Source organism: Tyto alba, unplaced genomic scaffold, assembly GCF_018691265.1.
Source record: "Tyto alba isolate M040663 unplaced genomic scaffold, T.alba_DEE_v4.0 Super-Scaffold_27, whole genome shotgun sequence".
Lineage (NCBI taxonomy): Eukaryota > Metazoa > Chordata > Aves > Strigiformes > Tytonidae > Tyto > Tyto alba.
Genome location: NW_024881301.1, coordinates 11,827,559 through 11,841,849, shown reverse-complemented (window position 1 = coordinate 11,841,849; position 14,291 = coordinate 11,827,559). Strand labels below are relative to the sequence as shown.

At 40.2% G+C, this 14,291-nt stretch overlaps 1 protein-coding gene across 9 annotated transcripts in view; it reads right to left on the bottom strand.

Moving 5' to 3' along the window:
• The window catches only part of PTPRM (protein tyrosine phosphatase receptor type M), a 490,776-nt gene that overhangs the window by 327,662 nt on the left and 148,823 nt on the right, over positions 1-14,291 (bottom strand). For all 9 annotated transcript variants that reach the window (XM_032987657.2, XM_032987659.2, XM_032987658.2 and 6 more), the window contains exon 3: positions 8,080-8,345. In XM_032987657.2, coding sequence (XP_032843548.1) covers positions 8,080-8,345 — 266 coding nt within the window. The remainder of the gene's footprint in view (positions 1-8,079; positions 8,346-14,291) is intronic.

Sequence of the window (14,291 nt, the reverse complement as noted above, 5' to 3'; positions counted from 1 at the left end):
CAAGGGGCAGGAGGAAATAACAGAGACTTGTGTATACGACGTGCTGATTACAGTTGTCCATTTTTAGACTGCTGGGTTTTTTAAATTTAGGTATGCAGTTTGCCCTGGCGCATCTTTCTCAAAATAACTACTCCCAAATTACCCAACTCAATGAAGGAGAGCTGTTTAAGATGACTGACATAGGGTTGTGATTCAAAATGCAATATGCATTTCAAAGTTTCTTTTGAGTTCAAAGCGCAGTTCAGGAACTGTATGCATGCAGCTGAGTGCAACACACACACGACACGAGAATGTGAGCCTGACCTTTACTGCACAAGAAGTTTAATTCTCTGTCCTAGCTGATGACTTAAGCACATTGTGTGAACCAAACTCCAAGCAAAGCATGTACAAGGCAGGTTATGAAACAAATGAAAGTTTAAGCCCAGATTTGCAAAGGTAGGTTGAATCTACCACTTCTTATTCCCCAAACTCCTAATTTACAGGGGAAAGTGTCAGAATGGTAAAGGGTAAATCTCATCTCAGTGTGAAGTGATACCATGTAACTCCTTTGTGTCCTTACTAAAAAAGATCAGGAATTACTGCCAGGCTCTTATCCCGTTTTCTCATTCCAGCTTCATCGGAATTTATGCTTAAAGAAGATCCAGTGCCATAGAGAGTAATGTTACTCCACTGGAAGCTATTTTTAATCCTTTCAGTTCCATTTCTGGATTTTAAAACTGCAGTGTTTTTTGTTTTCTTTAATCAAGATTTGTTTCAGCTCACTGCTGCCATGCCTGACTCCCAGCAAAGTACAAAGCAAATAATTCAAAATATAAAAACTTATAGGGGGACAGCATGTAACTTGCAACAGTGCTGCGCCAAATAGCTTGCTTGCAGGGTTAGGAGCAGAGAACACAAGCCACTCACCAGACTCGACCCAGTAGTGGCATTTTGCATATTGTAAAGCTGCAAAACTACAATCCTTCAGAAACATAAAATGTATTTAAAATACTACTAATTGGTCTGAGAATCATTAATGAACCTAGGAAAAAAGAAAAAAATAAATTACTCCTTGACCCCAAACACACAAAACAAGAAAGCAATCCTGAAATCAACAGATTTTCCTCCTGCTAGAAGATCCAAATGAGGAAAAAAATCAAAACAGTAAAGAAAATAAAACTAAACCCCCCCAAACCCTCCCACCCTCTCCTCACTAGAGGAGCAGCCTTTTTGGGACTTACTTATATCTCAAAGCATCAATTTTAGAACCTCTCAACCTATTGAGACTGCTCCCCAAGAATCTAAAAATACTCACCACTACCCATAGAAATCTACATAGCATTTAATCCTCTTTTTCTGTGTATATCCTAATTCTATTCAAGTAAGGAGGAGAGTGAAGGTCTTAGTAATTATGCGAAGCCTTGTTTTGTTTGCAGGCTGTCTCTAATGGAATGATAAACTCCTTGATGCTCTTGTTTACGATGCACCAAGTAGACAATAGCTCAGTAAAGCAAACAGTTTCTCCCGTGACCAATGATAAAAAGAGGAAGTCAATGCTCCCTCAGGGGAGCACTCCTAAAGGGATTTTATAATACAGAAATAAGACTAGCTCCTGTAGAAATATCCCAGCTACTTTGAAACAAATAGCTGAGAGACCAGGAGGCACAGCAGAAAAGAACAAACTGTGCTGATTATCTTTGACCTCAGAAGGTGTTTGGAAGCTTGAACCTACATTACTGAACTATACTGTAATCAGTAACTGGACTGCAATATAGATATACCCTAAAGTTAAAGGCAGATGTTAAGAGTAGCACTTAGAAGACCATTAATTATGGAATTAAATATATTCTTAATCACCAGAATACTTGACAATTTAAGTTTAAATAAGCAGTAGTTAAACTACAATTAGTGTTGTTACATGTAGGTTATCATTGTGTCATTGTGATTTATATATGTAGCAAAGCTTTCATATGGAGTGAAACCTACACAAATAATTACCTAGTAAAAAGAAAAGTGTACACTAGAAGAAATTAATTACTTTGTTCTGAGACTGTAACTTCGAAAAAGTCAATTCTAAATGGAAACCCAACATGAAAGGTATTAACAAGCTTGGATAACTGGTGCTACAATAATAAAATACCGCTAATTATTAAATCTTTTGAATGCTTTGTATGTATGTGTTAATAATATGTGTTTTAAACAAATAAATCTTAAGAAGTTGGATTAAAATTCTCTCCACATTACACCATCTAATTTCTAGTCAGCTACCATTAGTGGGAGTTATTTTGCCTACATTCTTCATGAATCAACAGCAGAACAGACCAATACGACCATGTGTTTAAGCATCCTGAATTGTATAAATACTGTAACTCTGAAATGTTATCATACATAATTTGTCTTCATAGTTCTGTAGTACATTTTGGTTTCATTTGCAGCTAGACACCTGTGGGTGTCCTACTAATGGAATGGAATAATAAGGCATTCACAAAAACGCAGATGCCTATATGTATATATGGTTTTGTCCAGAGTTTAAGTGAGTGGTGGGGTTTTCTGGTAGAAGAGGCGGGGCTACAGCAGTAGCCTCCTGTGAGAAGCTTCTCGAAGCTCCTCCAGCTCCAAGTCAGCTCCACCTCTGCACCAAAACTGAGCCAATCAGCTGTGCCTCTGCGATAACGTATTTAAGAAGGGATGGGGTGAGGAGTCATCAGACTTACGAGGAGGAGTTGTGGCAGCTGTGTGAACACCAAGGTCAGTGGAGGAACGGAGGAAGGAAGGAGAGGGGAGGTGTGCCGGAGCAGAGACCCTCCTGTATCCTGTGGTGAGATGGCAGGGCGGCCCCCCCTGCCACCCATGAAGATCTACGTGGAGCAGACACTGATTTATGGCCTGTGAGGGGCCTCATATGGAAAATGAAGGTGTCTGCGCCTGAAGTCAGCCAGGACCCTGTGGGAAGAAGCAGCCCCCGCTGTTGTAGTTCAGTGCTGGGAGGACTGCAGCATGCAGGGGTGGTCCCACACCAGAGCAGCTCAGGAAGGGCTGCAGCCTGTGGGAAGGACTCATGTCAGAGAAAAGTTGTAGAGGACTGTCTCCTGTGAGAGGGGGACCACGCTGAAGCAGGGGGAAGAAGTTCCAGAGGTTCCCTGACTGCAAAGATGGAAGAAGCAGCAGCACTGACTACACCCCCCATTCCCTGTCCCTGCACCATTGCGGGGAGGAGGAAGAGGTATTGGGAGCAAACCTGAGCCCAGGAATAAAGGAGGGGTGGGGGGAAGGTGTTCTCAAGATGTGGTAATGCTTCTCACTGTCTGTGTAAGTGTTGTTGTTGTTGATGCCTGTAATAAATTTATGTTCTTTTTTTTTTTATTTCCCCTAACAGGTCTGTCTTTTGCCTGTGACTGCACTGTCACATCCCTCCCTGGGCTTATCTCAGATCCTGAGCCTTTGCCTATTTTCTCCTTCTCAGTGCTGGGGGGAAGGGGGAGGTAAGCCGCTGAATGGTGCTCAGTTGCCCTCAGAGTTCAACTCACTGAGCCTTTTGCTTTATTTTCTCCTTCTCAGCACTGGGGGAAAGGGGGAAGTAAGTGGTTCTGTGGTGCTCAGTTGCCCTCTGAGCTCAAACCATGACAGATTTAAAACCCAACAAAGAAACATGATTACGTTGCTTTGTCCCTTCATCTACTAATGCCAAGTCTTTTTCTGAAGATTACTCTTTGGGAAACCACCAACCTTCATATATGAAAATTTAAAAAGTGCCCTGTCATTCCTTAAAAATATTCTTAGCAGATTTTTCTTAATTTTGTTCAGTAAGGTCAGACAGCCTCAGAAAATCCCTGGGAGGAAGTCTTGTACACTTTGGAGATTATGTGAGAAACATGTGAATTTGTGCCAAGAGGCCAGAGTTTTGGAATCAAATAAATAGCAACTTAGGAAACAGATCTGGTGCTAGACACCTGTCAGATGGGTCCTCTGCCTTCTCTCACCATACATGCAGTCATCTGAGCTCTCACCTAACTTGGACTCTCCTAAAATCCACAAAATACCCTCCCTTCTCTTCCTGCCCCTCTCCCAGCTGCTCACAGCTAACTTCCTGCCTCCTCCCAAAACCTACTGCGAAGAAGAAAAAGAATGAAAACAGATAAAAAGAGTTCAGAAACAATGAGAAATTGCAAGTGTCACCGCATGAGTGAGGAAATTGCATCACAGATTTCTGAGAGGATGGAGGCAACCAAAATGGAGGTGACTGACCATAAGCTGTCAAAACGGAGACAGAGCTTTCTCAAGAATAAATTAGCTCACCTACAGTGAAACTAGTGAAGTTACACTATCTTATACTGATTCCTTGAACTGCCACAGATATTACTATAGCATAAGACATTTTGGCACATCAGTTAAATTGCACTACCTAACTAGGTATTATTTCAGACTATGCAGCAAATGCAAAGAAAATTACTTACTCTACTCCTCAGTGAAAGAAAGATTATGTAAAAATTTCTGTATTTCCAGAGGCAAAGAGAGCACATGGAATCCATTACAGACTCAGGTGTCTACTATATATAAGCTGATCCATGGTAATTTACTAAACTTGGTACCCCATCCAATAACATAAGGGTTCACCTACGAATAAGGGTGAACAGTCCAGATGGCAGGTCTTAAAGAAAAAGTGGACTAAAAAGGTTATCTTTCTATTTCTGTGGCCAAATATCTGTATTACTCAGACTTCGGATGTATCCTGTTGTTAGAAATGTGACACAGATTATTACTTATATCAATAACATTTAAAACTGTCAGAGCTTGCCTGCATTTTTATTAACACATTAATTTAGCTTAAATTTATTAGAAGAAGCCTTGACTCTAACTAGTAAAATTCCCCTATCCACATTAGCATTTTGCTTCAGAGCTAGAGCAAGGCTTTGAAGCACAATCCTTGTCTCTACTGACTGCTGGTTCACAGAGCAGTTCTGTTGCATGAAAACCAGGCTTCTTTCAGAAGACAGGAAACTAGAAACTCCTCTACTAATTCTCTTCAAATCCAGATGGGGACATTACAGTCCAGACTTAGGCATAAGCAACATCGTCACACATTCACCCAATGTCTGCCAAATTTTGCATGCACCAGATAGTGCTCCTGAACCACTCAGCATGGTCACAAAATGCTCCAGTAGATCCTCTGTTACAAACTGCCCAGAGTTATATCCAATGCCAGCCACAAAACTGTCTGTGGGATGCTCTACGCTTCTTCCACCATCCACTAACAACAGACTGGTCCTTGTTATTTCAGTGAAGATAGAAAGGCTCTTTGGCATCACTGAAGGGCATTCTTAACACTAGCATCAAATTGGTAACGTGGGGTCCACAGTCCTGCAGTAAGATCATAGAATCATGAAATATCTCAAGGTGGAAGGGACCCATAAGGATCACCAGGTCCAACTCCCTGCTCCTCACAGGACTATCTGAAAATAAACCGTATGACTGAGAGCATCGTCCAAACACTCCTTGAACTCTGTCAAGAAACAAAATACACACTGCCTTTTCACCCTGAGAGATGTAAAGGTATGGCTAAACCAAGCTTCGATTGTGATGCCTGCCCTTCTGGAAAAAGTGCCAGTATTCCTTCATCGAGCCCCCAGCCAATTATAGGAGATCCACATCATGAGTCCTCCCAGTGAAGTTTGACGAGATTCCCATAAACATACCCTGAATCCCTTCCGGGAAGTCCTGACACTGCAGTTGTAGCAATTCCCAGACACACTGGGCAGAGTACTGGATGCAAATGCGGACCCTGCCAATAGCCCCTATACAACCACGGAATATACTGTTGGAGGCAAGAGGAAGTGAATCAGTGTGCTCTTTTGGGTCTTCAAGTATTACACCCACTGCCAGGTATCCCATGTTCCAAAGAAAGATGGTCCTGGCACTTCAAATTAATCTTCTGGATCAGGAATTTCTATCAATTGTGGGTGAAACAATCGCAAAGAGAAAGACTCCAGAAAGTTAATAGAATCATAGAATGGTTTGGGTTGGAAAGGACCTTAAAGATCACCTTTTCCCAACCCCCCTGCCATGGGCAGGGACACCTTCCACTAGATGAGGCTGCTCAAAGCCCCGTCCAACCTGGCCTTGAACACTTCCAGGGAGGGGGCTCCCACAGCTTCCCTGGTCAACCTGTTCCACCATCTCACCACCTTCACAATAATGAGTTTCTTCCTTACAGATAATCTAAAGCTACCCCCATTCAGTTTAAAACTATTACCCTTCGTCCTATCCCTACACTCTTTGGTAAAGAGTCCCACCCCACCTTTCCTGTAGGCCCCCTTTAAATACTGGGAGGCCGCTATAAGGTCTCCCCGGAGCCCTCTCTTCTCTAGGCTGAACAACCCCAACTTTCTCAGCCTGTCCTCATAGGAGAGGTGCTTCAGCCTTGTGATCATCTTTGTGGCCTCCTCTGGACCCACTTGAGCACGCCTATGTCCTTCTTATGTTGGGGGCCCCAGAGCTGGACACAGAACTGCAGCTGGGGTCTCACAAGAGCAAAGTAGAGGGGGATAATCACCACCCTCAACCTGCTGGCCACACTCCTCCTTATGTAGCCCAGAATATTGTTGGCTTTCTGGGCTGTGAGTGCATACTGCTGGCTCACAGTCAGTTTTCCATCCACTAATAACGCCAAGGCTCCCCTGCCTGTCCTTCCTAAATAGCCTGTATCCTTCCATTCCAACACTTCAGTCATAGGAGCCATCCCACCATGTCTCCATGATGCCAGTAAGATTATAGCCCTGTAGGCATGCACACATCTCTAGCTCCTCTTGTTTATTCCCCATGCTACATGTGTTTGCATAGAGACATTTATGTTGGGCCCCCAATGAAGTTAACTTATAGGCTGGAATTCCTTTATGCTGCTCGTCAAGATTTTCAATATCTTAATTTTGTTTTTTTCCTTAGAGGAAAAAGGTTTCAAAAGGAACGACTTTAGTTCACTTGAGACATCCTCACAGATCAGCTGCTGCTGCCACAGAGTACCCTGCAGTGACCATTGACAAACTCATAATGAGAACATGATGGGGCACCAAACCCTTGGTCACCCAGTCACCCTAAACAGCCCATGCAGGAATAGAAACAAGGCTCTGCCACATGTGACACTGGTAGTTGGGGCATTGATGTAGGAACTAAGATGCTGTCACCTCCTGGAACAACACTGGGGAATGATAACATTGTACTTTCTCAGCAGGTCTGCAGTTAAAGAACCCCCTATCTTTGGGATGGCTTTTCTTCAGAAAGCTTCAATCCCTAAGTATGGTGACACTGTTCAGCACAGACGATCAAATAAAATCCAAACTGCAAGTGAAGATGAGAGGAGCCTCAGTAACATCTTTGATCTACTGGTCTGCTCTTTTTACACCAAATTACTTGTTTGTGGAGAAACGGACTATATTTTCATGGGAAGAAGGAGAAAAACTGTTGAACTACTATACAGTAGTAAATAACTGCATAACCTGTAAACTTTCCTACAGAAAAGCACCACCCTAAGGAACTGTCAAGTGAAATTCTCCCTAAATCTTTCTGATGGAATCAGAAGCCCATTCCTACAATAACTACTGTTATATTTATGTTTAGTACTAGAAAGAACAAACGGATATTGCATTTGAAATGAAGACTCAAAGTGAGGATTCAAAGGATTCTGCTGGTTCTAAAGCAGCAAGTATTGATGATCTAAATCAAATTTGAAGATTCTACTGCAATAAAATTTATTGGCATTCAATTCCAGCATCCCTAATGAACTGAAAAAATGAGTGAATTTATTATAAAGAAACAGAGATAATTGACTGAAATCAATGACAAAATTTCTAAACTGTTTCAATGTAATTATTTCATCTACATTTGAAGCCTCTGTGTGTGTACACATTTCACATACTTCTATAAAAAAAAATAAACATATAAACACAGCCATATGTATGTAAAAACAAACAGCATCATCTACAAAAATATAATTAAGATAAACATTAACAAAGCATACTGAAAGATATTTTGATTTAAGATCAAAATGATGATTAAGAACCAGGTGACTATTATGAGAAACAAAATTTCAAAAAATATAAAACATACCTGATAAAAATTGGGCCAGAAAGTGCTAATTGCCAGTTCTGCTCTGTTCCAAGTAGCAGTGATAGATGTGTTCCAGATCGGGTTACCAATAGGACCATCATTAACTTTCACATATATATTCAAAGTGCCAGGGCTAGCTCCACTCTTGCTCGAAACATAATAGTGAAAATCAATACAATGCGTATCATTTTCTTTCAGGTGGGGCAGCAGGAGGTGAGCTTTCTGTCCTGCAAATCTCCCAGATGTATTCACCAGCATGAAAGAACCTGCAAAACAAAGTCACTAGTTCAATTTCTTTATTTTATTTTCCTCTCCCTAATATGGCGATCTGTAATTAAAGCATCATTAAAACAAAGTCATTTTGTTTTGCTTCTACTAACATAACAGCAATTTGTATTTCAGTAGGTATTTAATCTCAAATTACTTTTGAGAATTCCAAGATTCTTTTCCAAAGTTAGTAAATATTAGAATCTTTGTTTTACAGTTGGAGAAAGACAAACAAAGAAAAACACTGAAGTGATCTGCACTGCACTGAATCTACAGGTATTAGAAGGGAATCATTTCTAGGTCCCAACTATCCAAGCATTTCTATATGCAGAATCTGTACTGGGCTTGCGTGGCAAGATTTTTGGTAGCAGGGGGGCTACAGGGATGGCTTCTGTGAGAAGCTTCTAGAAGCTTCTCCTGCGTCTGATAAGAGCCAATGCCAGCTGGCTCCAGGACAGATCCGCCACTGGCCGAGGCTGAGCCCATCAGCAGTGGTGGCAGCTGAAGTGGAAAAAGGTGCTGCACAACACCAACAGCAGTCAGTGAGAGGAGTGAGAATATGTGAGGGGAACAGCTCTGTGGACACCAAGGTCAGTGAAGAAGGAGGGGGAGGAGGTGCTCCAGGAACCGGAGCAGAGATGTTCCTGCAGCCCGTGGTGATGACCACGGTGAGGCCGGCTGTGCCCTGCAGCCCATAGAGGTTAGCGGTGGGGCAGATCTCCACCTGCAGCCCGTGGAGGACCCCACACTGGAGCAGGTGGATGCCCAAAGGAGGCTGTGACCCCATGGGAAGCCCACGCTGGAGCAGGGTCCTGGCAGCACCTGTGGACCCATGAAGAGAGCCCATGCTGGAGCAAGTTTGCTGGCAGGACTTGTGATCCCATGGGGGACCCAGGCTGGAGCAGTTTGTGAAGAACTGTGTGTAGCTCGTGGGAAGGACTCACATTGGAGAAGTTGATGGAGAACAGTCTTCCAGGGGAGGGACCCACGCTGGAGCAGGGGAAGAGTGTGAGTTCTCCCCCTGAGGAGGAAGGAGAGGCGGAGACAATGTGTGATGAACTGACCACGACCCCCATTCCCCATCCCCCTGTGCCGCTCAGAGGGAGGAGATAGAGAAAATGGGGAGTGAAGTTGAGCCTGGGAAGAAGGAAGGGGTGGGGGAAGGTGTTTTAAGACTTAATTTTTATTTCTCATTATCCTACTGTGATTTGATTGGTAGTAAATTAAATTAATTTCCCTGAATCGAGTCTGTTTTGTCCATGAAGGTAATTGCCGAGTGATCGACCCACAAGCCTTTTGTTTTATTTCCCCCCCCCGTCCAGTTGAGGAGGGGCAGTAACAGAGCTGATTTGGTGGTTTGGTGGGCACCTAATGCCCAGCCAGGGTCAACCCGTCGCAAGAGTCGCAATGAAATCGAGAAGATTATATGTGCTCTGACAGTGGAATGAAGTATATGACGCAGATGGAGTCTAAAATGTTCTTGATTCCTTAGCCTTACTCTAGCTAATCACCAGCTACATCCTTGACTGATTAAAGTGTGAAAATTGTCTCCTGGCCTCAAGAACTGAGAAAAGAACAAACAAATGAAAATACACAGCAAACTGGTAAGCTTTACAGGGGAAAAAAATAAAGCAGGGGCAGTGGTGAATTTTACTCTATGGTTCCAACTTAAACAAACAACAAGAAATGTAGAGGTATAGTTCAAATAAACTCATATTCAAACAACCCTCACGTGAACAGCTAGTCAATTTGTGCTCTATTTTTCAGTGCCTAATAATGTGTTTCACTGAAGTGTACTTTCAAAATAATCTTGTTACAGAACAGATATGCAACTAAAGAATTTGAATGACTGTATAGACATCACATTAGAAAAATACAACATGATTTTCAAGACATTCATATTTCTGGGTTGAACAAACCCAAAGGAAAGAATACTATTAATACATATACTATGATAACATAGAAGGAAATAAAATTCAACACAATGTCTACTTCCGAAAGAAAACATATCAATAAAATATATGAGGTAATTTAAATCCTGCATATTTCATAAAAGTCAAGAAATGGATATGTTATAGGTGCATGCTATAAATGCACAGCTAAGTGCTCATAAAAATATAAGTACACATATTTCTCAAACAGTCATTATAAAACAATTTTAAATTATTCTGGTTTTCTTTTTTTTTTTTTTTTTACTTTGATGGGTGATGATACCTTGGAATTCCAATGAGATACAACCTCCTAAGTCATTTCTTGAAATGGAATGTGTTTAGAGAACCTGGGTCCAGACTACACCTTTATCCTAAATAGTTTTAACTATTCAATACTACAGTTTTGCAGTTACTTTAAATAATTTATCAGGCATAACTTCTCATAAATTTTCATCCTAGACAAAATAACTGAGTTTGCAAAGTTTATAAAAATGGAAATTAATTGCGATACACAGGAATCTTAACCTTTTACTTCCTAAAAGGCATTACTCTTACTAAATTTACAGACTGCTACTGTAACATCGGGAAAAATCCTTATTCATTAGTAACATAAGTCACTGAACACATTTACTATACTCCCCAATAGAAAACTTAATTTTTAATTTAGCAGAAGCAAAGAAGTTAAGAAGGCAAGATTCATGTGCTTTTCCAAGCAAGGACTGGTTTCTACAAGTTTCTGATTACGCTATACTCAAATCTATAGTATCCACATCTGCAAAATTATGAAAGAAGAGGACACACACCCTCATCCCCATTCTAGATGGAGCAGCCAAGAGGTGGTAACCTTGCTCCTAATCTATTGGCAGAAGCAGAATAAGGAGTAGTCTTTATTACTAGTTTTTGCACATGCTTACCCTGTTTCAGCCTGTCACAACAGTACACCATTTTCACACAGAATGCCCTATACGCTTTTGAGAAGGAGAAGACTCCTGCCTTTATCTTATACCGAGGAGACTAACCAAGTTAGTAGTCTTAGGTCTTTCCTATACTTTATTTTAGTAAGATGGTTCCTAAGTTGTTCGTGGTCTTTGGTTGACCAAAGCATAAAATTCCTGTCTTGGAATTTTTGATCCTGTTGCTCAGTGATTGACTAGGATGCTGAAGGGTGAAGAATTAACAGACACACAGCTAGAAGAAGAGTTAGTCCTGCTGTATAACACATTTACCGATCTTTATAACAAAATAAAGAGTCAAAAATAAAACTCACAAAAATGTATTTGGGTACAAAACCAAAGCAAATAAATTTTGAATTTAGCCACATGGATCTTTGCTTAAAATAGGCAGGAAAGAAACAAATATTCTTTCCATCACTTAGTATGTGCCCTGCTATTCAATTTGTTTATATAAATTTAAAATGTAAACCCCTTAAAATAGTTATAATTTGCTAACTTACCAAAACAACACTTAAAGCATTCACGAGATCGTTAAAGATTAACTGACAAGTTTTTTTAAATCTTACCACCAAGAATGCCATAGAGAAATGTCCATCTTTTCTTAGCCACTTTATAATTTCAAACTAGTATCTTCCTGATAACCCAACCAATTTCCTATACAGTGCTGCTAAGAATCCTACATTCCTTGACAGAATTATATTTTAAAGAACTATTTAACTTACAGCATCCTGGTTAACATAGCATGTGTTACACAACAGAACCGTGTGAAAAATTATCAGTGGCTTAAGAAAAGGAATATAATCAGCCTGTTTTAAAAATTTGTAACTTCTTTGTTGAAAGTGAAGAAGAATGTCACTGTAAACAGAATAAATCCTACTTTGCTTCTTGTAATAAAAAAGGAATCTTTAAAGAGAACTAAATTAAGCAGCAGTATGTTATTCAGATTTGCTTTTTTAGTTTTCCTGCTAGGAAGTATCTGGTAAACTCTTCTTAGTTCACAAGGCAAGAATTAAACTATCATTTGAATCTCACAAAAAAAGACACCTGGAAGTGCCATGACAGATAAACTACATCACATAGGTCTTTTGGGACATTCTGATTTCCCACTTGTGAAGGTCTCACCAATTAACACTTTCAGAAGCTGAAGTTCTTTTGTTCCAGCACACCCAGAGCAACATCTTCACGCATACAATTTAGAGTTGAAATCCGAAAGGACATTTAGCCATTTAGCGTGACCTTCTAAACCCAGAGTTGATTAAGTAACATGTAACAGCTAGTTGTATTAAACACAGTAACTTCTACCTTAAACATATCCTCTAGATAGCATTTAAAGAAAACTTTCCTGCAGCAAACAGGCATATAGAGGATGGATCCAGGAACACCCAACTGCAAGAACCTGGTTTCAGAAGAGAACAGACTTCTTGCACCAGGCACAGGCCACGACTTGTGTGCAGGGGAGTGAAATCCCAAAGTGCTTGTTCCTTAAGCTATCTAAAATCAGGCTGTGATCAGGCTGTGATGTGGAGCCATTTCAAGCTAGTCCATGAAGAAAAACTGAATATACATACATCTGCAACATTACACATCTTTAAAATTGCCGGCTTTGCTGGAGGTGCAAGAACATGCTGCCTGCCTAGAATAGCTACTACTGCTGTAGGTCTCTTTTTTTTCAGTGGGCCAGATGAACATGAAATGGTCACACAAGTCTCTGGTACACACAACCACCAGCTTGTGGGTAAATCTGAAGTTCAGATGTAAGCCACCAACGTTCTGGGGGTTTGACTAAGGTTAAGCAAAAAGAAAACATGGATAATAAATTTAATGGAAGCCCCCTGCCAGTGCCTTAAGCCTTTGTTAGCCCTTGTCTCTGAAAGGCTGCCATCTTATCAAGGAATTCACTATCTTGTTTGACAGTATCTGTTTTTCCAGGCATGTGAATTCTGATAATGATCAACACAGCTTCTACACCTAGTTTTAACTATAGATCTCCCCACAAGAAAAAAAAACCTAGTATGTATTAAAATGAAAAGGCATAAACATGAGACAGAAATCATTATATATATTTTACTTAGAGCCATACAGTGTGCATAACAAAAAGAAAAAAGTTAATTGAATGCATTAAAATCTTTCTTACAATGTTTGGGCTTTTTCAAATCTAGTCAACTTACCCTCAGTGGTAAGTCATGTAGAAATTTTCTCTTTCAACTTTTACTATTGTCATCTGTTAAATGGATTGCAGAATAATAACATGCCAGATAGTTATGTAAATCTAAAGCATGTGGATAAGCCCAGTACACAAATAAACACTTAATTTTGACCAAAAATAAGATGAGGGTGAGGGGATTGAGTGGGATGTCTCAGGCATGAAGAAGGAAAAAAAATACTCAAACCCATGGCATACTTTCTTGTAGTAGATCAGTTCTCCAGAATTGTTTATCACATATTTGGGCACAGGAGAAATATATACAAAAAATAACTGCAACTATTCACTGGTATATCTACTAAGAAACAGTTATTTGCCAGGAAATAAGGATTCAACATGAAAATATATAAAATTATAATCAATTCAGTATTCATTCATAAGAAGAAACTGCAAGCGCACATATTACTATAAACATATTCCTTTTAAAGTGACTAAATTCCCTAGATGTACTTTCATGTTTAAACACATGGCTGATGATAGTTTCCTCAGTCAAAAAGTTTAAATTGGATTTACTTGGGTTCAGTGCTTAGGTCTATGTTTAGGCACTACATGCAATTTAATAGTTCAAAAGTACACACTGAAATCAAAATAAGAATAAAATCTAAGATAGTTGATGGTGTTCAGCATCCATTAAATTCAGGCTTCTTTAATCCACAAACTTGCTAAATCATCCATATTTCATCCTTTTACCCAGAGGGTTTAAATTAACAAACTGGTGAATTTGCTACAGTTGCTGTTGTTTACAGTTCCTCACTGCAAAATGTTTCAGCAGTAATTCAGCAAATATTTGGCTCATTAAAATCTTAATCCTAAAAAGATGCAATACTTGAAACAGAAAACATAGACTAGAGTTTCTCC